A 15,293-nucleotide genomic window follows, 5' to 3' on the forward strand; every position below is an offset into this window, starting at 1 on the left:
GTCTGGATTCATATATACGTTAATGCAAGTACTTCATGATCTGTTACAAGCAAGCAGTGGGACTGATGCAGTCAGTCAAGTTTTCATCATTTAGGGATATTTAACTGATTTCCACTATTACGCGTGTGTGTGTGTGCGTGTGTGTGTGTGTGTGTGTGTGTGTGTGTGTGTGTGTGTGTTTTGATCATGGTGTTTGGCACACCATGATCAAAAATTCAGTGTTTATTAATTCAATTAATGTTAAAACCATATTTTGTGTGTTCAAAAAGTAAAGAAATGCTTATATTACATCACTGACCAATGCTGTGTTATTGCAAGATGTCAGTGACTTTGCTCCAAAAGCTTTAACAAAACATCATTTTTTTTCTATAAAACGATTACATTAATCATGTTATTTATTTATTTATTATTTATTTGAAGTAGAAATCAGTTTACTAAATAATGTAAACTTGGCTTACTGCTTCACTTCCACTTACAGAGAACCAGATGTTTGAGATTTGAAATTTCTGATATTATCTATGATTATGAACTATTGTCTCTGAATTCAAAAAACACAAATAAATAAAAATAATAAAAACAGAAACAGAAGATCTTTTTATCTGTACTGTGATGCACATCTGAGTGGAGCGAAATGTAGGGCGGAACTTGGTGTTATGCACTTGCTGTTGATTGGATGATGAGATGAGGGCGTGGCTTCAGATGAACATTTGTGGGTGGAGTTTAATAAGTTGCGTACATATGTCCTCTGTTAATTATGAAACATTTACTGATGAACAATAAGATTTATAATATACTTTAAAAAAGCAGATAGGTTGAATTTTCATTTCATCTTATGTTGTCCTTGTAAGAATGATTGAAACACGTGTTAATTAACAACATGTACTTAATGTAGGTTAAGAGCTTAGTTTAGGGTTTGGTTTAGTGTTACTTGCTTCTAATTATGCATAATTATACTTCATTATTGTAAATATATGTGAAAAAGGACACATTAAAATTACGTTGCTCTCATATTCTGGATGTCCATCAGTGCACACTTATACACCGCAGAGACTGTAAAAACTGGTAAATAACTACGAGGTCTTTCTCAGTCAGAGTAAAAGACAACATTGAAATTCCACATGTATGAGATCATATAAAATGTGTTGTATTTATAACAAGCAATATCTAGCATATTTCCCACGAGAGCTGCAGCCACTAAAAAAAGATACTGTTCCAGGAAAGATTAGTTTTATTATGTGTGGATAACTTGTCCCATTTATTTGTCAATGAAATGTCTCATTGTCTATCAGGAGAATTCAGTGCTGTCTTCACTTATGCATCACAGCAGTGAAGGTAAGAATCTGTTTTAAGAGCTCCACAGTAGATCCTTTTTATTGCCATGGTGTCACACTAACATTAAAAATGTCTAATACAGTTTTCAATCCTATATAGATTTTGAAGCAAAAAGCAAAAGCCAGAATTGTGGTATAATTATAAGCACAGGTAGGTTTTAAAATATTTAGCTGCTCCTTAGCTAGTTTCATTCTTGTTTTCTTCAAAGTGAAAGTTTCTTTTCTTTCATTAAAGTCTTTAAGTATAGAGGGGGGATAACAGAGATGGTATGAAAAGGGGACAGAATATGAGAAATTCACAGCACTCATCTAGAGAGGTTTATTATATCTGAAAAATAATGCAGTCGCTCGATAGCACTCGATTATCTGATAAAGGAAGTACGCAATTTGAAATCTGCCATCTCTGTTTATTTTTGGAGCCAATCACTGGAGCTGTAAATGTCACATGACTAATTACTGTACAGTTGCAGGAAAATGCATGCATCATTATATTGTTTAATATTATATTAGCAAGTGGCTGATTTCAATGAGCTTTCCTTTGTGTCGCATCACAGGGTTACAGCTACAAAACTGATTTTTAAACCGTCCCAGTGATGCTTTGCCTTGTTTTGTTCATGCATCACTGACTGATCTGATGCTAGTATTGGGCATTATAGTGACATGTATTTACATGTTTTCTGCTTAATGCCACTGCAAACACACCCTATTTACAACTGTATTTCTTCCTTTAATTGCATGCTCTGCAATGCAAAACGTCAAGATGGGGTTATTTGGCTGATCATGTGATCTCATTCTCAGTTCATCTCACCTGAAGCTCGGTTTGGAAGAAGAACTTCAGGGGGCATTGTGAGCAGTCGTAGATCTTGTCCTCCTGCCCGTGAGCGGTGAAGATGTGCTGCTGCAGTTTACAGGCCTGCACGAAAACTGCAACGAGACACAACACATGTTAAATCACATCTTTCCAGTTTTGCATCTTAGAGCTTTTTGACAAATTGAAATTAGTACTGCAGACAAATTAGTAGACAATTTATTTTATGCATTTAAGATAATCTCTTCTGCTCAACAAGGCTGCATTTACTTATGAAAAAAATACATTTTTTATTTTTTTTATAATTAAAATGAACTGTTCCCTATGTGACTGAGATTGTCAAAGTGCCACATGCTCTTTCGGAAATCATTCTAATATTAAGATTTGCTGCACAAGATTATTATTAATGCTGAAAACAGATTATTTTTTTTTTTTTTTATTAATCTATCTATCTATTGTGGAAACCATGATACTTTTAGTTTTTAGGATCTTTAAAAATACAAAGTTTAAAATCTTAGTATTTTAGGTACATTTTTATAAATGTCTTTTCTGTCACTTTTCATCGATTTAATGTGTCTGATGAATACAAGTATAAATAAATAAAAGAAAGAAAGAAATGACAGAGGTTGGAAACTTTAAAAGTCACAAATGTGTTGTACACGATTGATCTCAGCATAATTTATATACTTCCATGTTATTTCATAGTTTTACTGAGTTTGCTATTATTAAAATAATGAGTGAGGGTTTCTTTTAACTGCTGTGTACATACAATAAAACTACTTTTTAAAAAGAAAATGTTTTGAATGCCATAAACTTGTATGAAATTCTCTCAAATCACTTTTCTTCATGGATCACATATAATAAAGCAAACACTTAACACTTTACAGTAGTGTTTATGATGAAACACACACACACAAGGATGCAGAGGAAGTACTCTCTGGTTATTTTTTTTATTTTATTTTTTTCATAATATTACTCAGTTCAAATGAGGAAAGACACGTGTTCTGTTTTCCGAGCTCAGTTTTTACAGTTTGGCAGCATATGAAAGAAGTATTGTCATGAATGAGTGAATCAAGATGCTGGGAAACCTGAATGTTTCCAGTCTTTCACATCATGGGGGAATCAATCCCTCCTGCGCACAACTTTTTCAGTCAGAACACTGTGCGAATGTAATGCGGCTTTGATTCACCGTCCAGCTGGAAGCATCCAGGGTTTGGCAAGCCCTGCTCTGTGTCTGAGTGGATAATGGTCAGCGGTCGGTGTTTTGACTCATAGTGAACAGTGAGGAATAATGATGTGCTTTATTTAGAGCCACTGTAGGGACATAAACAAGCACAGGAACTGCATTCACTTCCACATGCAAAAACACTGTCTCTCTTAGTCAACAGTGCTAATTATATTGACTTTATTAATATTCATGCAGACTCGTTATTTATGTGTAGCCTGATTTCAGTCACATATAATCTTTGAAATGGCACTTAAAACACATAGTGAGTCTGTGTGCTTTAATTAAGCCATATAGCTGCCGAACGTGTGTGTGTGTGTGTGTGTGTGAGAGAGAGAGAGAGAGAGCATGCAGTAATTCTCACAGGAGTACTTCAAACATGCTGTTTGTTTTTAGAGACCCATATGTTAAGGGTGGCTAGTCAAACACACACACACACACACACACACACACAGCGAGTCGTGTCTCTGAGGTAAAGAGTTAGTTCTGGTCTTCGCCTGAATTTCTTACGAGGGATAAACAACTTTTCGCCTTCATGTCACTGTGTGGATTTAAACCCAACTTTGATGTTCACTTTATTAGGGTCAATGAGAACCGGTGTCTTCTAATTCAAATCATACATGTAAAATGGGTTTGAGATCCTGAATATGAGCATAAATGAGAGAGAGAGAGAGAGAGAAAGAGAGAGAGAGAGAGAGAGAATGAGAGAGAGAGACAGAGAGAGAGAGAGAGAGAGAGAGAGAGAGATGGACGTGATTTGTTTTCAACCATGCAGATAATGGTTACTTGTGTAAATCTGAGAAATGTAAATCTAAATGTTTATTTTTTTAGTAAAATAAAATTTCTCTATGGAGGCAATGAATGGTGCCAAACTGCACTTTTTGTGAAGAAACAAAGCATCTAATGTGAAAGCAAGGATTAACTAAATTAAGGACTTCAGTGTGTGTCCGTGAAAAAACGCATTCAAGATATCCAAGATGGCTTTTGAGTTATACCATTACATTATTATTGCTGAAGAGAATGTAGTGTGTTCTTCTGTTCTTACAAAAAATTTTAATGTGGGTGTTTGGGGGTTTTGATCATTTGTTTGATGAATGTGTTACGACTTATGTAATGCAAATAAATATTCTGCACATTTTAAATAAAGTCCACCAATAGTTCCTAAAAAAAGCTCTTTTACAGTTATATAACGTTAATAAAAAGCCTACAAACATGTAATACACTGAGTAATTTAGAATAGAAATAGGTCACACTTTACAGTAAGGATCACAAATGTGCAGAATGAGATTATGGGATGTTACTTATGCATGCTAATATTAGAGCGCAGCTCCATTGATTTAAAGAATATTTTCAGACTTTCAAATTTTCATGTTGATGATTCCAGACATCCATGAGAATAATGAATGCACAGATTTTCTTGTTTCATATATACAAATACACTTATATAACAAGGCTTTCATATTAATTGGTTAACTCAGTGTTAGGGAATCAATTAATGATTTGGTATAAAAAGTATTATTAAATGTATTGTACAAGAAGTCTTTTTTTTTTTTCTATTGATGGGCACACATTTACAAACCCAGTGCCAGGCAGCATCGTTGTGCACACAACTGAGTGTAAAACAGTAGTGTTTTGTTGTGTAAAGTGAGACAAAAGCTCATAAGTGGCATGCCGAGTGTTTGTTCTGCGCTTGGCTTCCTCCAGGGTGAGCGGAGCTACTTTCAGCTGCGGGCTGCCTGACTTCACATAGCTGTCAAATGTGTCCCGCGAGAGCGACACTTCTGACATCTCCCCGCTGCCTCTGGATGGCTCCTCGACTCTTCTTTTACCTCCTTCCTCCCTCTCTCCTCTCTCATCCTCCCTCGCTTTGCATGATCACACTGTGTATGTCCTTCCCCATCCGCATTACTTCATGCCTGCCTCCGCTCTCTCAGGCTGCAGTCCCCAAACAAACGCTTCTATTAAAACTGGTCGACTTGAAATAATGCATTAAAATTGTATATAATTTCTGATTTTCAACTGGTGAAATGATATTGCTTATGATCATTATTTGTGCCTGTAGAGGAATGAGAGAATGAGTTGAATTGAAAGGCCATCATATTCTACATAATATAGCATAAACGTTTCAGAGTCTCACACTAGGTTTGATCATTTCAGTTCCAACCCTGGAACATTATTATATATTATTATATATTAAATACATTATATTTGACTCTGACCCATGCACATTTTTCTCTCCAGCCGAAATATATTTTAATACATGCCAAATATGTTGAAAACAGTAAAGCGCAATGAAAAATATATTTTTAATTTGACAACATATTTAATTTTTAACCTTCAGATACCAAAATATATTTGAAAATATATTTCAGGATCCAGAAAACACATTTCCAGTCTTACAGCCTAAATTTTAGCTAAATGTAAATGTGGATGGAACAGCCACAACTAGAGATGAAAACTAGATTTATAATGATTTAAAAAAAATATGTCGCTTATTTTTATATATTGCAATTTTTGACATGTGAAATGTGAATATATTTTCTTGGACAGAAATGTGTGGATGGCAAATGCTTGAAAATCTTTATAATAAAGATTTTGTTTTTGCCATATTTGGAACCACAATACATTGGTGTCAAAACAGCAGCTGATTGCCACAGTGTATGAATAAGCTCTCAAAAGGAGATTTTTGTGTTACGACCAAAACTCAAGAAGCACAGAACGGTGTTTGCATCTGTCTGCCGCAAATACACTACAAGAGATGCACATAATGCGATCAGCTGTCTGAAGTCTGCTTCTGTGGAGACAAGCAGCAATGGAAATACACTCAGTGCTCTGTTTGCAGTCACACTTGCTGGCAAGGTGAGTTAGAAAGCACTCACACAATTGATCAAACCCCAGGCTACTGTTTTCAAGCAGAACCCAATTTCAGAAAACACATTTTGCACAAATTAAATGATCTAGCTAGTGTGAAAACACCCCTAGATCAGTGTCGGGATGTGTTGTGTGACGCATGTGTTCATATGTTAGTCATGATTTCTGCAGTGCGGATGCTGTCCTCACAGAGCTGCTTTCTTTTCTCTCTCTTTCTCTCTCTGCTGCATGATCAATATGAGTGCGGAAGGAGATGTGGGACCTGTCTGTCAGGCGCCAACACCAAATAAAGCCAAAATGAAAAAAAAAAAAAGCCCTGTAGATCAAGTCAGTAGGAATGAGAGAAGCAGAGAAAGACAGAGAGAGACAAATGAAGCATGTTGTTGAGGCGGCAGTAGAGAAATACATCAAGATAAAGTGATAAGATACAGTTTAAGGTTTAAAGTTATATGCTTTATGTAGCTCCCGAATCAGGGCTTCTCAAACCTTCTCAAACAAGGATTTTCTCCAGAGAGAAAAGCAAAAACCTTTTAATGCAGATCTACCAAAGGCTTTGAGGTTGTGAAGCAATGCTATAAATGACAGAAAACTGTTTGTCTGTAGAAACTGCAAATGTGATTCAACATTTGTTGAATTCCTGATGTAAACACTAACCACAATTCTACAGATCGCCAAATCATCCTAAACATGCTGATATTGGAATTGAATCTTAACAGTAACTCTCATATATAACATTGCAAATATATGCAATGGAAACCAGGCTCTCTGCAGGAACTAACAACTTTGTGGCACACATAGACTTTACTCAGGGTAGCACCATTTTTGATTTTTGCCGGGAATGAAAATGAGGCTGTGAGGGACTGAAGTATAGTGCATTTTATGGATTAACAACATACCGATCGTTCAGCTGACAAAGCATATTTCCATACTTGCAGTATTAATGTACTTTCAGTAGATGAAAAGTTGTGATATAGTGTTTTTATAATGTGTCACTATTGCTTCATCAGATCATGTGATATGACAGCTTTAAGAAGATGACAATTCTCATTTTTCAAAAAATTAATCCTTATAACTGGTATTGTGGTCCAGGGTCACATATTTACATTAAAGGTACTAATACACACCCTTGGGAGCTACACAATGTACAAAGGCTAACCTTTATTTCTGAGAGTGTATTTTGATTGTTTGAACACAGTTCCATCATAAAGGTCCAGGTGTTTGTGAAAGCCCGACTTAAGCAACAGTCTGAAATGAAGCATTGCGCACTGAGCAGCAAACTCTGGGATTTCATCATGCAGACAGTTAACCCTGCTGACACCAGAGGTGAGACGCTTTCCTCCTTCACATCCAGAGACAGAGCAGATCATTGACACCAACATCCACTAATCCTGCATGCACCAGTCTGAGGAAATCAATGTCTGTGTGTCATCTTAAATGCATGGAGTGATCTTGATAGGGGAAAACCAGTTTCCAGTATGCATCTGAATTTGGTGTTTACACTTTATCCTATGGTGCAGCTCGTGAAAGAATACCCAGTGTCAACAGAATCATAATTTCATTTGTGTTATTTCAAAGGTTTGATGTTTTGATCATTCTAAGATGTGGAAAACTTAATAAAAAAAAAAAAAGTAAAATAAACTATGGGTGTTGATGTTATATGAAAGACTGCTTGATTTTAGTTTTGCTCTGGCATACGCGCACACACACACACACACACACACACAGGCAAATATAAAGATGTACCTATGAAGCAGACGGGACACTTGAAGGTGCCTCCCATGCCCTCAAAGCTGTGCTCGATGAGGTGACACTGCAGCTTCGCTGGAGAGTCGAAGGTTTGACTGCATAGTTTACATTCATGAATGAGACCTTCCTCTGGAAAAAGACAGAAAAACACAAACACAAACTGCATCACTGGAAATGTCTCAAAGATACACAATACGATTTGCATTGCATTTTAAGCATTCTCATGAAATGAACCTCGGTCAAAAATAAACAGGAGACATTGAAACCATGTCAGATGTTCATTATTTACTTTTATATTATATTTATATTATATTACTTTTAAAAGATCTTTACTTTTCACAATCTGTTTCTTAATTTACAGGATTGCAAACAAAGATTTGAATAATTGTAAAAGTATACACTTTGTAACCAGCATTTCCAACAAACAAAACATAAATATATATATATGTTTTTAAAAATAGTAAAAACTTTGTACCACAACTTAAAATAGTCAAAAAATGTCTTATTTAATTAAATGAGTATTTATTTAAATAATTCCTGTATTGTTTCTAAAATAATACAATTGATTCAGAATGGATTAAAAAATATTAATGATATTTTTGGTTCTAATATAAATGCATTTGATTATTTTTTTTATTATTATTCACTTATTTTAATTTCAAAATTTTCAACACGACAATACTGACTGAACCCCTGATTTACTGAACACAATTCATGTTTTAGTCATAAACCTAGAATGTGATCATGATTGAGACTCTATAAGGGGTAAATAAGCTTTGTTTAAAGCACAATTTAAAATTGCATGTATACAGTGGAGTTGATGTTATCGGTGATATCAGAGCTGGTCTGATCTTGAAGGTCTGCGTGGGCATATGTGGTTGCACTGGCACATGGGAGAAACCCCAGAGGAGTCGTTGGCACAGGTGGCCACAGATGGCATTTAGCATAGAGTGAGCAGTGACAGGATCTTCAAACACACCTTCAGCACCCAAACACAATACTAGACTGGTTACAACACACATAAAACTTCATTTTTTTTATTAATGCGAGTGGTTTGCCCATGCAGAAGTCACCTTCACAATGCCGGCGTGCTGTGGGCGATTGCCAGGGCATTGCTGGGAGGTTGTTATGTTGTTTACACGGCTGCCAATTCAATAGAGCCGACCTCTAAGACCATATTCTGGTCTCTAGATATCTGTGTAATTCAAAAGTGTAAACTGTTTTCATTTGTAATACATTTTAAAACATTACTTTTTTTTTCTTGTGATGGCAGAGCTCTATTTTCAGCAGATTGCTGAACAGAGTTTAAAGAACAATATGTATGTTTGAAATAGATATAAAGAGTTTGTCATAATGCATTCTCAGATTGGCTGATCTTCAACGGATACATGTGATTCTGCAGCAATACGGCGGCAGATACTGACCTGAGAAACAGCTCACTGAGGGAGTCGTGCATCTCTTAATACACGATGAGCCAAATTAACAGTGATTAAAGCCCTGGGAGTTAAACACTGACTCCTCCTCCTGTGTGTGTGATTTCCCTGATGACTTCAGCAGCTCAGGCGGGCTGCCGTGTGTTTATTCATTTAATGCTGAAAATAGTTTAAGAGGGCTTTATAGGGGAAACTTTATCAAATCAAATACTGATGATTAATGATGGATCTAAGCTATACTTTATTTATGAATGCTGTAGTGTTTCTGCATGTGATCTACATGCGAGATTGATATCTCATTACTGATTAAGAGACAAAAGACATCCATACAGTTATCAAAGGGCTAAAGAAATCCCACATTATAATATACACTGGGAGGCTGAATTTTAACAAATGCATTACTTTATATTCAGTGGCATGAAGTCATTATGAATTTTGACACACTTTATTTTAAGTTCTCAATATTAACTATTAACTATGACTTTTGCCTCATTAAACTCTTAATTTGTTTCTTATTGATAGCTAGTAAGGTAGTTGTTAAATTTAGGTATCGGGTGCATTAAAGGATCTGAATTCAAATGTGCTTTATAAGTACTAATAAACAGTCAGTATGCTAGTAATAGTATGCATGCTAGTTAATAGTGAGAATTTGTCCATACAATAAAGTGTTCCATGAATTCTTATTAAAATAAAAAATAAAATAAAATAAATGAAAAACATTTTCACAATTCCTGACTGGGATATATACCAAATTAAAGACATTTGTGGGATCCTAGATTTGATGCATCCATACGCAGGATACAGTCATCAAAATCTCTATCATAAAGCAAAATTAGGCTATTACAATTTTTAACTGAACTGAACACTTGCATTCATTCATGGGACAGACAGATTTAATTTAAAGGAATACTTCACCCAAAAATGAAGATGTTTAATAATTTACTCACCCTTGCATTATTCCAAACCTTTCTTCTGCCCATTGACTTCCATAGAATGAAAATATATATATACCATGCGAGTCAATGGAAACCAGAAACTGTTTGGTGGCCAACAATCTTCAAAATCCTTCTTTTGAGTGCAGAAGAAGAGAGAAGGTGAGTGAGTCAATGATAACAGCGTTTAGATTTTTTGGGTGAACAATCCCTTTAAATGCAGTTTTCAGTCCCTTTCAGTGTGCATGAATACTGCTTCACTGTAAAATCTTTTGGTAAGTGCTTTGGTGCCAAAAATGTAGACCTAATTTGAACATATCGTTATCCTGCTCACATACAAGACCAGATATACATAAAGCCAAGCATTAGCATAATTTCACAGCACACACACTCTTCATGTTAATACCTCTCGGCATTCACCAAATAAGCATTTCACACACTCTTTCTTTCCTCGTCTCGCAGTGTCTCTCCGTCAGTTTGTCAGCCGCCCCATGAGCCGATCACACCAGGAGAGAGGAAGTTCATTAGCTCAGCTAAATCAGAATTAGTCCCTTCATTCTGACGGCCTGAACTTCATTAGACGGCCCCTTCACAATCCAGCAGGGAGACGTGATGAATCAACGCGGGACGATATCTTGCCTCACACAGCAGATTCACACTCCCTCCCCACCGCCCGCCCTTTCTCTCTCACCATCTTCGTCTCTTTCAGTTCAGTTATTCTTATGTTTCCACTGAAATCAAGAATAAATTGCTCAGAAATGAGAAGCGAGTCATGTATGAATGAAAGCCACATGCCCGCAGTCCTGCATCACACATGGTCAATAAAAGCCATTTCACTGCACGAGTCACGGGACAAAACCTGAACAGTTCAGAGAAAAGAACTGCTTGCAAATCAGAGATTTCTCTCACGTAACTATCACTGCATCTATAAATGATTTCAGTTCTGTCTCCTCTAAATGTAGTCGATGATAATAACCATATAAAAAAAACAGAGATGTCTGCAGTACAGTGCTGATTTTTTCCTTTGGCTCGCGTGTTCTGTAGCCGCCCCACTGATGCCTGTTGCCATAGTTTCACAATTCAAAAGAGGCAAGAGTACCAATCAGATAAAGGACAGGACACAATTAGCAAACAAATCAGATTGTTGTGCAGCATGCCAAATGAAGGAGAAGGCACGGAGGAGCAGGTCCTGTGAGATTGCAACGCAGATATCAAACAGCACGCTTCAGATCGTGTCGTGCTATAGAACATGCAGAGATACAGCGATCTGAATCAGCCATGTATGAAAATCATTTTATAGCATAATCTGATACATACTGACTTACTGATTACTCTGTGTGCATAGTTTATGAAAACATAACACTTAAGCTATTTTACAGTTTCTGTACACATTTCCATACAACTTGAATAATAACCGCAACAAAAAATGCTTCAGATAAAATAATTTCACTATTTAACCATGAATAATTTTTTTTTTGTAATTCTTAAATTTGTGGTGAAGTTATTGTAATGCATTCAGTAGAAATGTCCTCAAAAATGAATAACTGATTCAAACGGAAATGAATAATGACTTCAAATAATGACTTAAAATGTAAATTAATTCTATTAACCTGTTAGCCAGCACCCCCCATTATGGGACTCACAGCTGAAAGTGCTCTACCAAACTTAAAATTGTAACAGTTTCTTACTTCAGTGTGTTATAAACACTGAAACTTCTTTGGAAAGAAGAACATTTGGGCTTTACTTTTCATCAACCAAATTTGATAATGCTGAAAAATATTAAAAGTTATAGACACTGAAGTGCCTTGATTTTTTTTTTTTTTTTTTTTTTTTACCACACTTAAATATTTTTTTAGTTGATATAAGGATAGATGAAATCAGTCCTGGAGCAATCTAGAAAAGTAATATGTTGAAAGTCACATGTCTCATGAGATTATATTTCAAATCTGAATAAGATATCATGAAAAATTTGACTCCTGCTAATATTTGTATATGTCTAAAAATTTGCATTTGCAAGATGTTGTCAATATTTTCCTGGTAGGAGAGGACTGTTTATCTTAAATGCATTTACCTGCTAAAAATTTGTTCAGCTGAATAACTAAAACAAACTAAAAGTCCCAAAACTCCTTTGATTTCAAGAGGTCTTTAAAGAATTAAAGTGAAAAAAGAAACCATTTAGACTGAATCAAATGCTTGTGTAAAACAGTGATGATGTGATGAGCACAATTTAGAGTTTTCAGTATTTTTCTCTTTCTTCCTGAAGGTGATGTCTGATGGCATCACGTTCACATGAAGCTGTGCATGAAAACCTGACTGAAAACTGCAGTGGCTTCCATCAGCGGGGGATTTTGAGGGTAGGCGCCCTTGTGGGAGAATGTGTTGTGTGTGTATTTGTATTGATGTGTGAGGCAAGGCAGGCGAGAGGGAGCCCTCGGGCTGCTGTCTGCACCTCACAATCACAAAACTGAGAGACACGCTCCCTCTACGCTTGCAATTATACTCACACACACATATAGAAGAAACACAGGCGCAGAAGAAAGACTTCAGTAATTCACTCCCACTGGATGTGTACTCAGAGACACTGACATCTCGTCTCAAGGGAAACAGTTCTTTTCAGCCCCCCTCACTTGAGTCAGGGAAGGACTACCCTGTTATATACCAGGTGATGGGGTATGTGAAGGTCACACGTGATAAGTACGCCCAATGTGACACTGCTCAGGGTGAGTAATGTGGGCACTGTAAAAGGAGCAAGCCAAAAAACATCTAATGCAATGGAGACAACAGCTGCACAAACAAGACTAATGGAACTGCTGCCGGGTTTCTAAAGATGATTGTGTGAATAGCTCCATTTTCCATTCTAAAGTCACCCGTTTTCCATATGTGCTCATAAACACATGTGCTACTTGTCCAGTGAAAAGCCAAACTCAGATGACTGCTTGCTTTGGACGAATTCAGCTTCTCCTGACTCCTGCCAGTAGAAAACCAGCTCTGATCTGCTGCCAGATCTGTCAAGAGGACCATGCAGAAGAAAAAAAAACAACCACACTGAGGTCAAAGCATGCTGAACTCATGCAGCCTTCCAGCTGTGGAAGACAGCCTTTCTACATACAATCTACAATATCTTAATGCAGCCAGGATTTCACTCGAGGCTAAAAGGAGGTGGAAGCCATTTCAAATAACACTCTCTGTAGTACAGTCTGTTTAGCTGTTAGAAGAATGGAAAATAACAAAAATTGTCACATTTTAAAACAACAGTACTTGTGCATACGGGTTTGTGCTCAATGTTCAAATTTTCAAGTCTTTCTTTGGTAACTGTAGCCACTATAATTGGAAATGTATTAAATTTGGCATGTGTACTCAAAATGTCCTGCTCTCCATCTGTACCAATTTTTGTGCACTTTGGACTCTGCGCTCACAAGATACAGGCCAATTAGCCACTTTGGACCACATCAAAATTGACTAAAAAATGAATCAAATTGCTTCAAGGACTTTTGTCAGCCTCGTGTGAGTTCTACACATTGGATGGAATATGTGAAATGAAGTCTGTGAAGTGATGTGTGGCCAAGTATGGTGACCCATACCCTGAATGTGTGCACTTCATTTAACTCATCCAAGTGCACACACACAGTATTGAACACACACACACACAGAGCAGGTGGGCAGTCATATTGCTGTGGGGGTTTGGTGCCTTGCTCAAGGGACTCACCTCAGTTGTGGTATTGAGGGTGGAAGAGAGAGCTGGTTATTTAATCCCCCAACCGACAATTCCTGCTGGACCTGAGACGCAAACCTGCAACCTTCAGGTTACAAGTCTGACTCTCTAACCATTAGGACACGACTGCCATATGTCAGAACTTTTGTGATGTGTCCGTTCTCATTACACTGATGTACACACCAATAACACACTACAATGATTCAATGTTTTGTGCCATTCAAACAGTGCTCCACATGTGAAATGCACAGGAGACAACTATTTCTCATTCTGCCCATCTGAGCATGAAAAGTAATGCCTAAAGATACACACAGATAGCAACTGTCTCCAACAGCTCACTAACAGCACTCACCCAAACAGACAGAACAACTCATCAAGCCCATGTGAGTGCAAAAAAATTACTAAATGGTACCAAACAGCTCTATGAAAGAAAAAAAACAAGTCCAAAGTAGCAGATATGGCAATGCAATGGATGGACAAGTGTTGTTGTCTAGCTATTTAGGGGTCCAAGCACAAAGTAATGGAACCCTACTGTACCACCAACAGCTCAAATCAAATGAATAACATTTGGAACGTATGGGCTAGAATATTTTTTTTCCTCTGATTCCTTGGCTCAAGATACTTTGATTAATTTGCATCTATCTAATCTAAGTATAATTGGTTTGTATATATATTCAAGCAAACTAACCTCCCACTTAGACTTTTGGAGATGCTGTAGTGCAGGTGTGTGTTTTTTTTTTTTTTTTTAAACCCATTTCCTTATTAGGGACGGTGGGCAAAGGATCACCAATCAGTCTCTCAGTACACATGACCAGTGTTGGGGAAAGCTACTTTTAAAAGTAATGCATTACAATATTGTGTTACTCCATAAAAAAGTAACTAATTGCATTACCTAGTTACTCTTTATGGAAGGTAATGCATTATGTTACTTTTGTGTTACTTTTTGTCACCAGGGCTGGATTTGTTTTTTTGTTTGTTTGCTTTAATAACCACAGTACAAAAAAAGGCCTTGTTGAAAGTTTTAAATGATATTTTTATTTCGATTGATTCAGGCAGCTCAGTGGTTTTAGTTTTATTAGATCTCAGTGCAGCATTTGATACCATTGATAACAATATTCTTGTCTCTTATCTAGAAAAGATAGTGGAAATCTGGGGTATGGCACTTGAGTGGTTCATGTCCTTTCTTTCTAATAGGATGTTTTCTCGGCCCAGTCTTGTTTTCATTATAATTGTTA

General features: G+C 36.6%; 1 protein-coding gene across 3 annotated transcripts in view; it reads right to left on the bottom strand.

The window, feature by feature from the left end:
- LOC128024135 (zinc finger protein 521) overlaps positions 1 to 15,293 on the bottom strand; it is a 73,666-nt gene that overhangs the window by 3,375 nt on the left and 54,998 nt on the right. For all 3 annotated transcript variants that reach the window (XM_052610697.1, XM_052610699.1, XM_052610698.1), the window contains exons 5-6: positions 7,979 to 8,110; positions 2,140 to 2,255 (exon numbers count right to left, since the gene is read on the bottom strand). In XM_052610697.1, coding sequence (XP_052466657.1) covers positions 2,140 to 2,255; positions 7,979 to 8,110 — 248 coding nt within the window. The remainder of the gene's footprint in view (positions 1 to 2,139; positions 2,256 to 7,978; positions 8,111 to 15,293) is intronic.

The sequence above is a fragment of the Carassius gibelio genome, chromosome A2 (genome assembly GCF_023724105.1).
Source record: "Carassius gibelio isolate Cgi1373 ecotype wild population from Czech Republic chromosome A2, carGib1.2-hapl.c, whole genome shotgun sequence".
Classification (NCBI taxonomy): domain Eukaryota; kingdom Metazoa; phylum Chordata; class Actinopteri; order Cypriniformes; family Cyprinidae; genus Carassius; species Carassius gibelio.